The 14701-nt window shown below is 33.2% G+C and overlaps 1 protein-coding gene across 1 annotated transcript; it reads right to left on the reverse strand.

Moving 5' to 3' along the window:
• Positions 1-5267: 5267 nt before the first annotated feature.
• On the reverse strand, positions 5268-6796 carry LOC130810908 (uncharacterized). Its single transcript, XM_057677032.1, has 4 exons — positions 6293-6796; positions 5985-6210; positions 5445-5606; positions 5268-5275 (listed from the first exon to the last, which is right to left on the reverse strand). The coding sequence occupies exons 1-4, from the start codon at positions 6794-6796 to the stop codon at positions 5268-5270; spliced, it is 900 nt and encodes a 299-aa protein (XP_057533015.1).
• Positions 6797-14701: the final 7905 nt, after the last annotated feature.

A 14701-nucleotide genomic window follows, 5' to 3' on the forward strand; every position in this document is an offset into this window, starting at 1 on the left:
GATTGCGCAATTAAAAAGCAAAGGGGTTTGGCAGGTGAGGATGAAGTTAGAGATTTTGGGGTTGAGATTTAAATTAAAGAAAGTATTATGTTTGTGTATGGAGAATGGCTTCAGACTTTTAATGTTTTAAGTGTTGGAGGATAATTGTGGAGAGATTTGAATTTGTTAGAAATTACACTTTTGCTATTGTGAAATAAGACAAACAAACATATAATAAGAGTAAATTAGTAACTTTATAACTATTTTTAATTATTTTTCTTTTTATTCTAAAATTTCACCAAACAAAGATATAAGACATTTTTTCTAAAAATCTTATCTCAAGTTTCAGATATAAGTCTCACAATTCCTATTTTTAACTACCAAACAACCCCCAATTACGATTTACGATTAGCTTGTATTGATGAAATTTGATAATAGATAGAAGCTAATCCAACTTGGATAGACATAAGTTGGATTTGGATAGGGTTCAACAAATTTAAATTTGGACCTTTTTCTTTTTTTTTTTGTGGGATTCAAATTTAAATTCTAATCTATGAAGTTTGAAAAATAGGAACTCGAGTCGAAACCATAAAGCACAGTATTTGGATCCAAAATATTTATTGTGATTTATACAAAATATATAATCAAATATAAAACAATTGGTTACAATCTAATAAGTTGCTACAATCACTTCTTTTTTCATTTATAATGACTCTTTCTGAATATTGATGTAATAATTGAATTCATAAAGTTAAGGATTACCAACTTTTAAGTATTATCAAAAGATTCTTTTAAAAAACAAAAACTTATCGAATGATTTTCTTTTTCGCAGATTGATCACTACTTTTGTATTGCGTACTTAATTAATATGGTAATGAAATTAAAATCCAGCAATAAAATTATCTGAGCTATTTGTAACGAGTTACATGTATATATTTCGTTAACACATGACCGTTGGGTCGAATTTAAGTGAACTGAATTTGAATCGGCTACAACTGGAAATTTACCAAACAAACGTGATCTAATGATTCAACTTAAGAACTAAATATCTCATCTACAATGAAAATTCAAAATGACCAAACGATAACCATAATCATATTCAGTATTTTCCGCTCATAAGAAACCTATGATCAACGTCTGAGGAGGGAAAAAAGACAGCAACTGTAGAAAAACTAAGACCCTTGCCTTGTATTATTCATAAGAAGGTATATATACAACCAAGAAGGAAAATCCTAATACATAGAGCCCACTACAAATATACACAATAGGCCCAATATACATAATAAATCCTAACACCCCTCCTCAAGTTGGAGCATGAAAATCACAAATGCCCAACTTGCAAAGAAAAGAAAACTGAGCTTGCCCCAATGCCTTAGTGAATATATCTGCAAGTTGTGTAGTAATAGGAACATGAGAAGGGCGAATGTTACCATCTTAAATGGCATCTCACACAAAGTGACAATCAATTTCAATATGTTTGGAACGTTCATGGAACACCGGGTTTTGCGCAATGTGGAGAACAAATTGACTATCACAAAACAAAGACATGGCTTTCGGGTGACGTAACCCCTAACTACTAAGAAAACCTTTGAGCCACTTAAGTTCACAAGTCACGGCAGCCATGGACCTGTACTCTGCTTTAGCTGATGATCTAGAGACGATAACTTGCTTCTTGGTTTTCCACGAAATGGGAGAATGTCCAAGGAAAACTAGCCAACCGGATAAGGAGTGACGAGTAAGAGGACAACTAGCTCAATCTGAATTGCACCATCCTTTGAGATATCGAACCACTCGAATAGCGGCATCCCAATAATCATGGCGTGGAGCACCGAGAAATTGAGAAAGTATATGTACAGAATAAGCCAAATCGGGTCTAGTAAAGACAAATAAATGAGTCAACCAACTAACTTGCGATATTGCTCACCATTATCAAGACGAGGGCTAGAGAAGTGGCCAACTTATGATTTCGCTCCATAAAAAAAGAACAAGTTTCGAGCCAAGATTGTCCGAGTCAGCAATAATATCAAGAGCATACTTCCTTTGACACAAAATGCCCTCTAAATTTCGTGCAACTTCAATACCCAGAAAATATTTCAGTACATCAAGATTCTTCATATTAAAGCTCGAGCTCAAATATTGCTTGAAATTAATAAGAGCTGTGGAATAATTCCCAAAAATAATTAAAAAATAAACCCTAACACATAAATCTTGGCTCAAAATTTTTGAGCACATAATAACCCCTAAGAGCAACTCATACCATTAATAAAGAAAGCGGTCAAAGAGTGTCTTGGCTCAAAAAAATCTTCAAAGGAGCACTGAAACCTGCAACTTACAACGATTACATTTTTTCTTTTTAAATACCTGCAACGATTTTAATTACTTCAATTTGCTATCACTAGAGAATTTGTAGGTAAGTGTGAGTTCAATTTTTGAAGGTAAGCGTGAGTTCAAGTTGCTGCTAAAGTACTCTACGCGTGAAATTGATAGTCAATAACATTTCTTCAGCGATTTCAATTTTTGTTGGTAAGCGTCAGTTGGAATCACTTGATCATCTCTACAATTTCTTCAATTTTAGGTAAACATGTTTTCAATTTATTCAACAATTTCAATTATGTTGAGTATTTGTAAGTCTGCAATTATAGACTTCGATGAAATTCGGGTGAATGTATGCAAAAATTTTTAATAATATGCAAAAACGGATGCACCGTCTCTTTACTGTGGTCTGTAGATCTATAGATTAGGAAAACAAAATGTTAAACTTGTTTTCTTTTTGAAGTTGGTAAATTTATCGCCATTTAGCTTGGTTGCTGAGTAATTTTTGAAGTTGCACCACGAGACTAGTTTTCTGCTAGCCGAGATTTTGAAACTGAAAGCCTCCCAGTCCGAGTAATGTATAACAAGCAGTAGGTTTGAAAGGAGTGTTTATTTCTGGAGGAAGGATTTGATCTTTTTGTGAATCTGATCAAAGTATACAATCAAACATGATTATTTTGTTTTTTTGTAATATATGCATTGCAAATTTTTAGCAAATTTCTTAATGTTTTTTTTAGCTTTACCATATTGCTAAAATAAAACACATTTGCAGCAAGCCATTTATAACAAATAAGTAATATCAATCCATCAGAAATGAATTGCTTCTATACCAAATCTGTACTCTGTCTGAGGTAATAAGAAGGAAGGACATACTTGGAGAGTTGGAGTGTTTGACTATATATACATTTCCGTTCTATTATACTAGTGATATTTTCTCATACAAGATTTCACAATCGGATGTGAGTTTTTACTGCTTATAATATGTTTGATCCATTCTTGATGGAATCTAAGATTTATAGTTCATTGCGGTTTCAATTAATGAACTATATTAAAATAACTTATTAAATTATGTGAAATTACAGATGGTAACAACTTTTTTGTTATCAATAACAACAATAAGTTTGTATACACTCAATATCAAAACTCCACTTGGATGGGAGTTACTTACAGACCTTGGGATAATGGAATTAGTAGGAGTTCACTTTAACACTCCACTTAACGTGAGAGTGTAAGGGGTAAGATTAAATGCCCAATTATAAAGACATAACAACAAATTAGATTTCGATATCATGTTAACATTAAGGGGGTGTTTGGTATGGAAAGAGAAAATGTAAGGGAAAGGGAATTAATAAAGAGGGGTAAGGGTAAAGGTAAGGGTTATGGTTATATGTTGTTTGGAATAACAATGCAAGAGAAATACTTGTTTACGTTTCCTTACTTATTGTTTAGTTTGTCACATAAGTTGATTTTTTTTGTAATAATCTGCAAAGGGCATTTTGTCCATTTTTGTACAAAAATTAACTTAAGCAAACATTAAAACAAGATTTCTTTGATAAAACTCAACATAGTTCAAGCCTAAATAAGATAAAACATAGCAATTTGCAATACTATTATTCAAGTATTCAACTAATAATCTACAAGCACATACTACAAGTTCAACCACTAATAACAACATCTCAACTCATGTCTTTTTAGAAGACCACTTTCACTTTTTCTTAAAATGATCGAGGACATATTGTTTCTTGAGGTTCGAATGAGCTTGATAAAAGATGCGAAGCTTGTGTTCTTCGGCAATGAGAATTGTAGCTACTTCTAAAGCTTCAGAGGGTGAGATGCCATCTAATTTCATAACCTCTTCCAAGACTTTATTCATTTTTTCATCCATCTTCTGCTCTCTCTCCTCGGCTTTGGCCCACGCATTAGCCATCGTGCCAAGATTAACATTAATATTATCAAAAATTTTCCCAAAATTACTTGTAGCTTCATGAAGAGAAGAAACCAAATTATCAACATCACTTTGAAGATTTTTCTTTCGTTTCAATTCCTTGAGCTTGGGTTCTTTTGAAGATGTTGAATTATCATTCTCTTGTTTAATCGAGCGCTTCTTGAATTGTATAGAGTGAGTAGTCGACCGACTTCTTGAATCCGCATCATCCTCCTCATCACTCTAGCTATGAAAATTGACTTCTTTGTAACTTCAACATCTATGCAATTGATTTCTTCCACAAAAGACTCACTTTGATCACCCGTGGCCTTATCTTTAGCATAAATCTCCTCAAGGATGTCATAGTGAGGAAAAGGTACCCCATACAATCCTTTTGCCTTCTTATGAACCTAGTCCAAAACAAGAAATAAAATATTGAAGCAATCATGTGGAATGCTACAGTCCCTGCTCACAATCCTAACAGACCCTACTCTCATGTACATTGAATAATGGACAAATCAACAATAAAGTTAAATGAAGTGTACAAAAGCATTGAATAATGGCACGAAACTTGCATGTACCTTTCAAAAACCCCATCTACAAAACCCAAAACAAGAAACAAAAACATACTAGTAGACCTTTTGCACAATATTCAGAAAGTAATGTATAAAATATCCCAGAAAACTTTACCTTTGCCCATTCATCGAACACTGCTCTCTCTACTTGCAACATCTTCTTATCGGCATCCCATCCAAATCCCGAAGTAGATAACATCTCAGCTAGTGCACTGTATTTCTCTGACCAATGTTTGATTCTTGATTCAATGTGCGGAAAAGCCTTCAAACCACAACTAGGAAGCTCACCATTAATCAACTCTTCCAACCTACTCATGTAACCATTTTTAAAACCGCCCTCACTTTTCCACTTAGGATCAGTAGACAATTGGTGTAAATACTTTATAAGCATCGAATCTTCTTGACATGTCCAAAAGCGCTTATTCTTGCCCCTCCCTCTACTACTTCCCTCTTGGCTAATGGTATTCACCTCCATTTCAAGTACCTGCAATATACATATAAACTAAAGTGAAATTAATTAAATTTTGTCAGTGCACAATAATCAGAAAGTATCAGAAACTAGAAATGTATGAATCTTGTTCTTAAAGAATCTATTGGTACGATTGTGTGGCAGACGTAGCATTCAAACAATTAAACAATCGTTTAGTACAAACCTTGTCTAACTCTTGTCCTCCAAGCATTAAACAAATCTTGAGTTAACGTATTTCTATAATTAGTCCATCGATCAGAAGTAGCTATTGTAGTAACGTATTCAACTTCATCATCAGAATCGTTATCGGAATCGTCATTACTCATATTCTCTTCTTCTACATCATCTGTGGGCATCACTTTTCTTATTAAATTATGAAGTAAACAACAAGCCATCACAATACGTCCTTGAGTTCGAATAGGGAAAAAGGAGGGGCTTCTAAGTATACTTCATCTCCCTTTAAGTAACCCAAAACATCTTTTAATTACATTTCTTGCTCGAGCATGCTTCATATTGTAATACTCTTCTGCAGTTAGTGGCTGTCTATCTGTTCATTCCTTAAGATGATATAGTTGCCCTCTATATGGAGCAACAAAACCCTCACAGTTTGTGTACCCCCTATCGACCAAATAATAGTTACCTTTAAAATTATTGAAATTAGATGATTAAAGTGAGTTTTATTAACTATATAATTCTTCTTTTAATAACTACATGTTAAATTTACCTCTAGGAACCCTAAAGCCATTTGGCCTAGTAAGAGCTTTGCGAAGAACACGAACATCGTGAGCAGAGCCTTTCCAACCCGGAAGAACATAGATAAATTGCATGTTGGGTGCACAAACACCCAACACATTCATAGCAACGGTACATTTTCTTGTCCGATATTTACCACAACCTTGGGGATGTATAGTTACATTTATGTAGGTACCATCCAATGCTTCTAAACAATTCTATAAAATCAAATAAACAAAATCACTCTTATAAATACACGTAAGATTATGGGTAAAAATTAGATGATTAAGCAACTAGTACCTTAAAAGGTTTCCACCTTTCGTCTTCACATTCTTCTAATATTGGTGTGGGCTTGTAAAGCAAATCCTCATGCAACTTAAGTATAGCCCTCCGACATAGGTTGAATTGCCGACTCACGGTCTCTCCACTTCTTATGAAAAAGTGAGCAATAGATCTATTGTTTTTATGGTGAGCTAAAGTGTACAAAAACATGGTAACTATCTCATCAAGAGATACATTTTTTGTCCGAGTGAGGCTTCCAATCTCCTTAAGCATCTCACAAATAATATTAAAGATTTGTCTATTAACCCGAAGTTCAGTTTTGCAATGCACATCACTTTCTTGTATTAAGCGCAATATTTTTCTATCTCTTTTATTTTGGATCAATTGAACACCCCTAACCGTAGCAACACTTGTCATATAACAAACCCAATACATCATAAGAACTACAACTACATTTGTTACAACCAATTGAAGTTGTTTTAGACGGCTTTTTCTTCGTAAGGATTGCATAATTCGATCCATTTATGAGAATTAATTAGAAGCTGTAAAACAAAAATTAGACTCAAAAATCAAAATTAAACAAAAATTTTTCACTATCAAGTAATTATAAGAGCATGTTCTACTGTTCATGAACCAACTGTTCTCATCCAAGATTTAATGCTAAGATAAAAGGAACTTCATGCATCATTTAAAACCAACTTAGCTTTCACTAGTATACATATAGCCCACCTTATTTCATTAAAATTCAATCTTTTTACTAAAAAAATCTAACTTTAGAACCTCAAAATTACATATATATTCAGTAATAAAACATGATGAGCCAAATTAGTTTTCAAAAGTATGGAATTTGCCCCAAGTATATTGACCTCATTAGCAATTCAATACAACACAGATAAAAGCACTCCTTTACCCAAAATAATACTCATTCCATCACAATCTCTTATGGTTAGGTTAGAAAAGATTAGTAATGAGTGCATCAATAAGTTTTTAACTGTAATATTTAGAGGTAGCTCGTGAAGACAAACAAGTAAATATGTTTCATCGCCAAAATACTTGATACATCAATTACAATCTTTTACTGATTAATCAAAAACATAATCAACCAAAAAATGCAACAACGCATCAATTTTGCTCAAAAAAAAAGTTTCAAAAGCCTAGAAAAATAGAGTACCTGCCTGTGGCTCACAAGAATTGCATTATTCCTCTGAAAAGAATGGCATCCACCAGTTTAACAAGCCAAAATCCTACTCAATTAACAAGCCAAAAATGAAACCAAATCATAACATGATGACCGTAATACTCTAATCAAACAGTGAGAAATCCATATCTTCATCCTCAAACCGATTAAATTTTCTGATCTTAATAGCATCATCTATTAAACGAGATAGAAGAGGGAGGGGGAGAACGTCAAGCCGCTTCCTAGCTGATCATAACATGATATCAGTGGGCAATTTGATTTCTAGTTGGGAAGTGTCTCTGTCCTTTTAACTTCTTATTACTCTTTTCGTTTACTTTTTCTAACATTTCTAGTACCAACTAATTCATTCGGGCGAGACATCTTCCCGCCAGAAAGGAATAGCCGGAATAGAATAAAGGAATGATTCAATCTTCCATCATTTCAGAGCCGACGTCAGATTTGGAATCAGAAACTATCCTATATCATTTACAAAACAAGCACAGCCAAAATCCACTTGTATTTTGAGATAAACTAAATATGCCAAAAGTGATATTTCTCTTCTACTTCTACTTGCTTCTTCTTTTCTCGGTACCTCCCTCTTCAATTTACTAGGTAGAAGTTTGTTTCATGTTATAACTTATATCCACATCTACTCTCCCTCTTTCAAATATTCAACACTTTCAACTAAATTGAACAAAAATTGAAGAAAATCAAACACTTACATGAGCTGTGAAGACCGAAGAAAGCGAAGTTATTCTAATTGCTCTTTAATACTCTGCCATGGAAGACGTAGAAATGAAAAAAAATGAAATTAGGGATTTAAAATTGAGAGTTCAGGAAGAGGAGATGGAAATGAAGGTTTTATGGTCTGGATTCTGGAATTAGGTATTTGAAGATGTAAAATGGGCTGAAATAAAGTATTACCTCTCCATAATGAGCTGAAACATTTGAGGGGAATGGTTACTTGTAGGAAACGGATCGGGTTTCTAATTTTTTATACCAAACAAATTGTAAGGGATTGGGTTAATCCATTCTATTACCGAACCCTTAAAAACCCATACCAAACACCCCCTAAATGTTTATCACTGTTATGACTAAGTTGAATCGGTATGTAATGATCGATTTATTCAATGTTAACATTAAATGTTTATGGGAATTGTACATTATTAATAGATCTAATTAAATAAATTTACATACTTTACTTTTGATACCTTCATTCTCTCTGTAGATTCCTTAGAGTTTCTCTCTCCCTCTCTCTAATCTCTCTTATTCCAATCATGATATATCATTCCTCCATTGTAGCATCTTCAAGCTCTTTTTAGAGTTTCTTGATTGATGATAGCGCATCTAGGATATATACCCCTGGACATAGCTCAATCACAGGTGAACCACATAATTCGTTATGTGCTTTTGATTGTTCTTTATTGCTTTGTATATATTGTTGAGTCTTGATAACATTGATTTTGTTTTTTATCACAAGTGTTTTAAGCCTCGAAGCACTAATCATTGGACCTAGTTAGTGTAATTTTTTAAACTTCTATTTTCTTTAAAATTATAATTACTATTTAATATGGTTGTCCCAAGTGACAATGTGAATATGAAAGTGTGTATTTTAAAGAAAAAATAATAAAAAATTAGATAAGTACGAGCAATTCATAACAAAATTAAACTAAATTTTTATTACATTAGTAATTATAAAATTCCATACGCCAAAAAAACTTTAAAAATTTGAAAAATTACATAGAATAATTCAATATTTTATTAATTTTCTTACAATAATCCTAACTTTTAAATAATTATGAATAATCCCAACTTTAGAATCACTTACGTATAAAAGTATTACTTGTATGAAATCAGGAGTAGGAACTACAATAACTATTGTATATGTAAAATATTAATCACAAGTAATTTTGGTAGAAGGCCATCTGGGAGGACTAAATTAGTTTTAATCTAGGAGAAATTATTAAGATTAGCTAGTGATCTGGCAACATTCATCTGGGAGGATTGAAGAGGCATTGAACATACATTGTAGTATTAGTGCATGGAAAGATCATGTGCGATTGGAAGACACTTGTCCATTATAGAGGATCATTATAAGCTAGTGGGAGACATGTTAATAGAGGAAGCAAGAAGGGCCATATAAAATAAAGGAAAAATCACCAAAACAAAGAGGAGCTTGACACGTCCAAGACAACAACATTGGCATGCAAGGAATTTTGGAGATTAGTGAAATAACTAAAGAAAGTTTTACACGAACAATCATAGACTATAACTACACATCAACGAACACATAAATGAGGTAACAAAATTCTACTATTAAGAGATATACAAAGAACTCTAAGTAATTTATTGCTGAGGAGTTATTGCAACTGAATTTTAAGGACCCACATTAATTTTCAGAAGAACATTAATAGCACAATAATATATCTACAAAAGTAATTACATTTGTTCTAACTGATCTTCAAAAGAACATTTGCCAAATATTAATCACAAAGATCTCACGTCTAAACAAGTCTTAAGTAGTAATCCACCTTGCAGCCACAGTGCTCTTGGAAGGACCTATTAGGCAATTTGTCTCTAATTGATACTAACTTGGGCGTCGGAGTTGGGGCTGAACAAAGTTTGGTCTAAACCGTAAACCAAATCGGAATTTAAGTATTTGGTCTGGTCTACGGTCTAAATGGTCTGGTTCAGTTTTTTTCAAAAAATTTAAGGTTACCGAACCGGTTTTGGTTTTTAAATTTTCAGACCAAACCAGACTGGAAAACCGTATTATATTCTGGTCTAGTGCAACCCGTAAACGGTAGTCCATTAACCACAATAATAAAGGACATTATGCTGTTAGGCAATTGGTCCAACTCTAAATATGAAGTGGTAGATTACTGCCACTCTACCGGCCCGTTATATTTAGATATTATTATTTATTGCCATCCTTTTCATTTTATCGTCACCCCTATCTTAACAAAATGAGAAATGCCCCTAGACTTTAAATTTTTTTTAACACACTTAAATCTCACTTAATAACACTATTATCACTTTAAAAACATTAAATCAAAAGTATAAACGTAATCCCGAACAATTTTATCGCGATCCTATATATATTGAATTTCCAGTAGCGCCCCTGCATAATATACGAATTCAAACACGGTAATATCTCTTTAAAAACGCTCTCTAAGTTTAAACAAGCAAAAAGTTGGAATCGATTTACAATGGCTAACGAAAGCGACTATGAATCTGATAGAGTACGTACTTTAATTGATTCGAATGAGCGTTTTTTTTTTTTTAAAAATATTGAAGTCGCAAAAAACGTGCGACTGAACCATGGCTGAGTCGCACAAAACGTGCGACTCATTCACGGTGCAGTCGCACGCGACTCAAATTTTTTAATTTTTTAATTTTTTTTAATTTACATTATTATTATTTTTTAAATTACATAAATAATTTTTTATTAATTTTGTAATTTATATTATTATTATGTAAATTATCTTATAATTTATATTATTATTATTATTATTATTATTTAATATACGTTGTAGTAAATTATTTTATTTTGTAATTTATATTATTATTTTTTAAATTATTTAATAAATTTTGTATTTATTTTGTAATTTATATTATTGTTTAAATAAATTATTTTATACTTTATATTATTATTAATTGAATTTCTAAATTATTTTTTTTAATTTAAATAATTTATCATTTATATTATTATTATTATTATTATTATTATTATTATTATTATTATTATTATTATTATTATTATTATTATTATTATTATTATTATTATCATTATTATTATTATTTTATTATTATTATTATTATTGTTATTATTATTATTATTAAGTTAAATAATTTATAATTTATATTATTATTATTATTATTATTATTATTATTATTAATTTAAATAATTTATAATTTATATTATTATTACTATTTACTATTATTATTGTTGTTGTTGTTGTTGTTGTTGTTGTTGTTGTTATTATATTATTATTATTATTAATATTATTATTATTATTATTATTATTATTATTATTATTATTATCATTATTATTATTATTATTATTATTATTTTCGTATTATTTAATATTATTTTGTATTTTATTATTATTTTAATTATTTTATTTTATATATATTTTAAATAGGTTGAAATTGTAATTATTAAAGTAAATTATTTTTTATTTAATATTGAATATTTTTATTATTAATTTTTGTTTGTATAATGTTTTATTAACCTAATCTATGGTTTATTTGATATTTTAAATTTGCAGGATTTTGAAAACTTATGAGACAATCTAGATTACTCTGGTAGACTTGTTACGGATAGAGAATTTGATTCCATAGATGAATTACACAGTTGGGGAGATTAGATAGCAATAGGATTTGGTTTTCAATTTACACGTGCTTCTTATAAACAAAAAAAAGGACGTTATAGAGTTAATTTGTATTTAAGATGTCACCGCTATGGTAATATTAGGAGTGATTTACCGCACTTGGCTCTAAAAGTAGAACATGTCGGTGCAAATTTATGATTGTAGGAAGTCGTCGTAAACCAGAAGAAAGACCTTGGACGATGAGGGTGTGTCCTGAGGAAAAAGGAAGACATAACCACATGTTCTTAGTGTACAGAGATGGTCATGTAAGGGCAAATAGGTTGAATGTAGATATTTGGCAGCACATACGAGAGCTTAGTGCAACCGGCATGTCACCTGCCTTTATCATGACTTCAATTGGAAAAAATTTTCCTGGTTTTTTACTAGTATGAATCAGATATATAATGTTAAACAATTAATAAGGAGACAAGAGATGGAGGGTAGGACTCCCCTTAAACATTGTCTTTATATGGCCATGGACCATAATGACTTCAATTGCAACATGATTTCTTAACATTAGCATTGCTTATTATGATTCTGCTGATGGTAATCCAAATTACAACTGTTTGATTCTTTCGTTAAGGAAAGCAGCGGGTGTGCATAGTGTAAATAAAGTTATACATATATGTTGGGTGAATAGAAATCATTATGTTCAACTATTAATGAACGATGATTCATCTCCACTGCCGCCAGTCCAGCGATTATGGAGAGAAGCAGTTGACAATTGTTGTAGACATTTAAAAACACATTTTCATAGCAGGATTTTGCTTTGGAATACACTATACAGGCCACAACCACCACAAGGTGATAACACCGCTGAAGATGCTGTCAATTTAGATACTCTATAGTGTAACTATTGTGTACATCAATATTTAGTTTAACTATATATGTAGATGGGATTCAATATGTAGATGGAATTTTGTGTAACTATTGTGTACATCAATATTTAGTTTAACTATATAAGTAGATAGGATTCAATATGTAGATGGAATTTAATATGTACAGAATTGAATATGTAAATCAAAATTATGTAAAAAGCATTGATGTAAATTAATAAAAGCAATAAGTATAGATGTTTAGAAATAACACAATACTCCAACAATTAGTTTTAAATTACAAAAACAAGTAGTCTATAAAGGGCCTTTCCCTTTAAAAGCTTGTCATTCGGCAAATAAATCTCTAATATCATCAATGTATAGATTAACAGTCTGTCTTTCCCGGGGGCTTATATCCGCAACAGGAGGCAATCTCAGCAATGGACCGACTCAACTCGGCCATTCATTTACAAACTGTAATAAAAAAAAAGGTATCAAGAAGATTATAAACAACATTTAAATAATACAAAGACATAAAAGAAAAGAAAAAAATTGAAACTAACGTATTCAACTCTGTTATCAGCTGGACCAAAATTGGCACTCGGTCTTTCGCCGGGGAGGAGATATGGGTGGGGGGACACTCTGAACCAGTCAACGTAACTAGGATCAGCCTCTGATGGAACAGATGTCCGACGTAGTGTCTGATCACCAACACGGGCATAATAGGCGAACCTACTCCATGCCTCATTATAAATAGGCGGAGAAACAAAAGTCACGGAATAGGTACCTTGAGCGGGTCGTAGAGCGTGGGTGGGTCTCATAGGAGCAGGGGAAATAGCCTGCACAAAACCCAGCTGTCGCACTGTCCTCTCGGGCAAATACACCTCGACGATATCAAAACAAGTGATACCCCTGATATAGGCGGTGTGTGGGTGCTCATTTAACAATGCCCTTGGAGAAGTAATGTACGGAGTCCATTCCACCTGCATACAAGCGAAATTAGCATAAATAAAATAATCTAAAATTAAAATAAACTGTATAACAAAGTGTGATGTGAGGTACAATACCTAAGTTTCCATCAGGGAGTTTAATATACTCCTACAGTCTCTCAGCTTGCTGAGGTCACGACCTGGCTTGGGCGTTGACCACATCTCCACCCTATTTTTATTAGGCACATCTGCTTGTCGAGGATGGGGGCGGAAGGCAGGAACGTACTTGTAAATCCATGTCTACAGCAATGTGAGACAACCAGCAATGGTTTTACACCCAGCCCCAGACGCGATTCCTAGTTGCCGATACAAGTAGGCCAGCGTCACTGCACCCCAAGCGATCTCATCCTGATCGGCATTGACGGTTAGTATCGGGTGAGGTCGAATTCCAGTTCTAATCTTATCCACCAGCAGTGTAGAGCCGACAATAGCCATGTAATAGGCTATACACTGCGTATCCATAGCCTGGGATCGATGGCACAAGTGCATAATGTCACCAACGTTGATGCAACCGCTAGTGAATATCTCTTTTTGTCGTAGCTCCGACATGGGCTTCCCAAACAAACCAGCAATAGCGAGCTTCCACTCACTGTCTGCAGGTTCAGCCAGTAGTGAACCTTAAATACCAATGCCCAATATGCGTTGCAAGTCGTGCAACATAATCGTCATCTCCCCCCAGGGCATGTGAAAGGTATTCGTATCCGGCTGCCACCTCTCCATGTGCTGGTGCATAATGTATGGTAGCCGACCGAGGGGAGTGGCAGGTAAAACATCGTAAAGTGCATCAGACATATCCCGCAGTCCGATGATCGCCTCCAACGGCTTCTCTCTACCACGACACTCAAAATAGGTGGCATACGCCCAAAGCCCTCAAAAATAACTTTAGCTATGTGCCCCTATAGCTGGGTATCAAGCGCATATCAGTGGGGCCCCCGGGCTAGGGCGATGAGATCAACTAGTCCGTTCTAGCGAACTGTGAGCGCATGCTCCCTCGTGGCAACGCGTTGTCAACGTGGCTACCTCCGGCAGGTTTAGATGCGCTTGCAAAACTAGGGCCTGCACGTGTAAATTTA

This window comes from Amaranthus tricolor, chromosome 4, assembly GCF_026212465.1.
Source record: "Amaranthus tricolor cultivar Red isolate AtriRed21 chromosome 4, ASM2621246v1, whole genome shotgun sequence".
In the NCBI taxonomy this organism is placed as follows: domain Eukaryota; kingdom Viridiplantae; phylum Streptophyta; class Magnoliopsida; order Caryophyllales; family Amaranthaceae; genus Amaranthus; species Amaranthus tricolor.

Excerpts from the sequence above, each read along its gene's own strand:
- LOC130810908 (XM_057677032.1), bottom strand. The coding sequence starts at position 6,796 with ATGGATCGAATTATGCAATCCTTACGAAGAAAAAGCCGTCTAAAACAA. Across the intron at positions 6,211-6,292 it reads AAAGGTGGAAACCTTTTAAG|AATTGTTTAGAAGCATTGGA; the intron begins GTACTAGTTGCT and ends TTGATTTTATAG. Across the intron at positions 5,607-5,984 it reads TGGCTTTAGGGTTCCTAGAG|ATGATGTAGAAGAAGAGAAT; the intron begins GTAAATTTAACA and ends TGATGCCCACAG.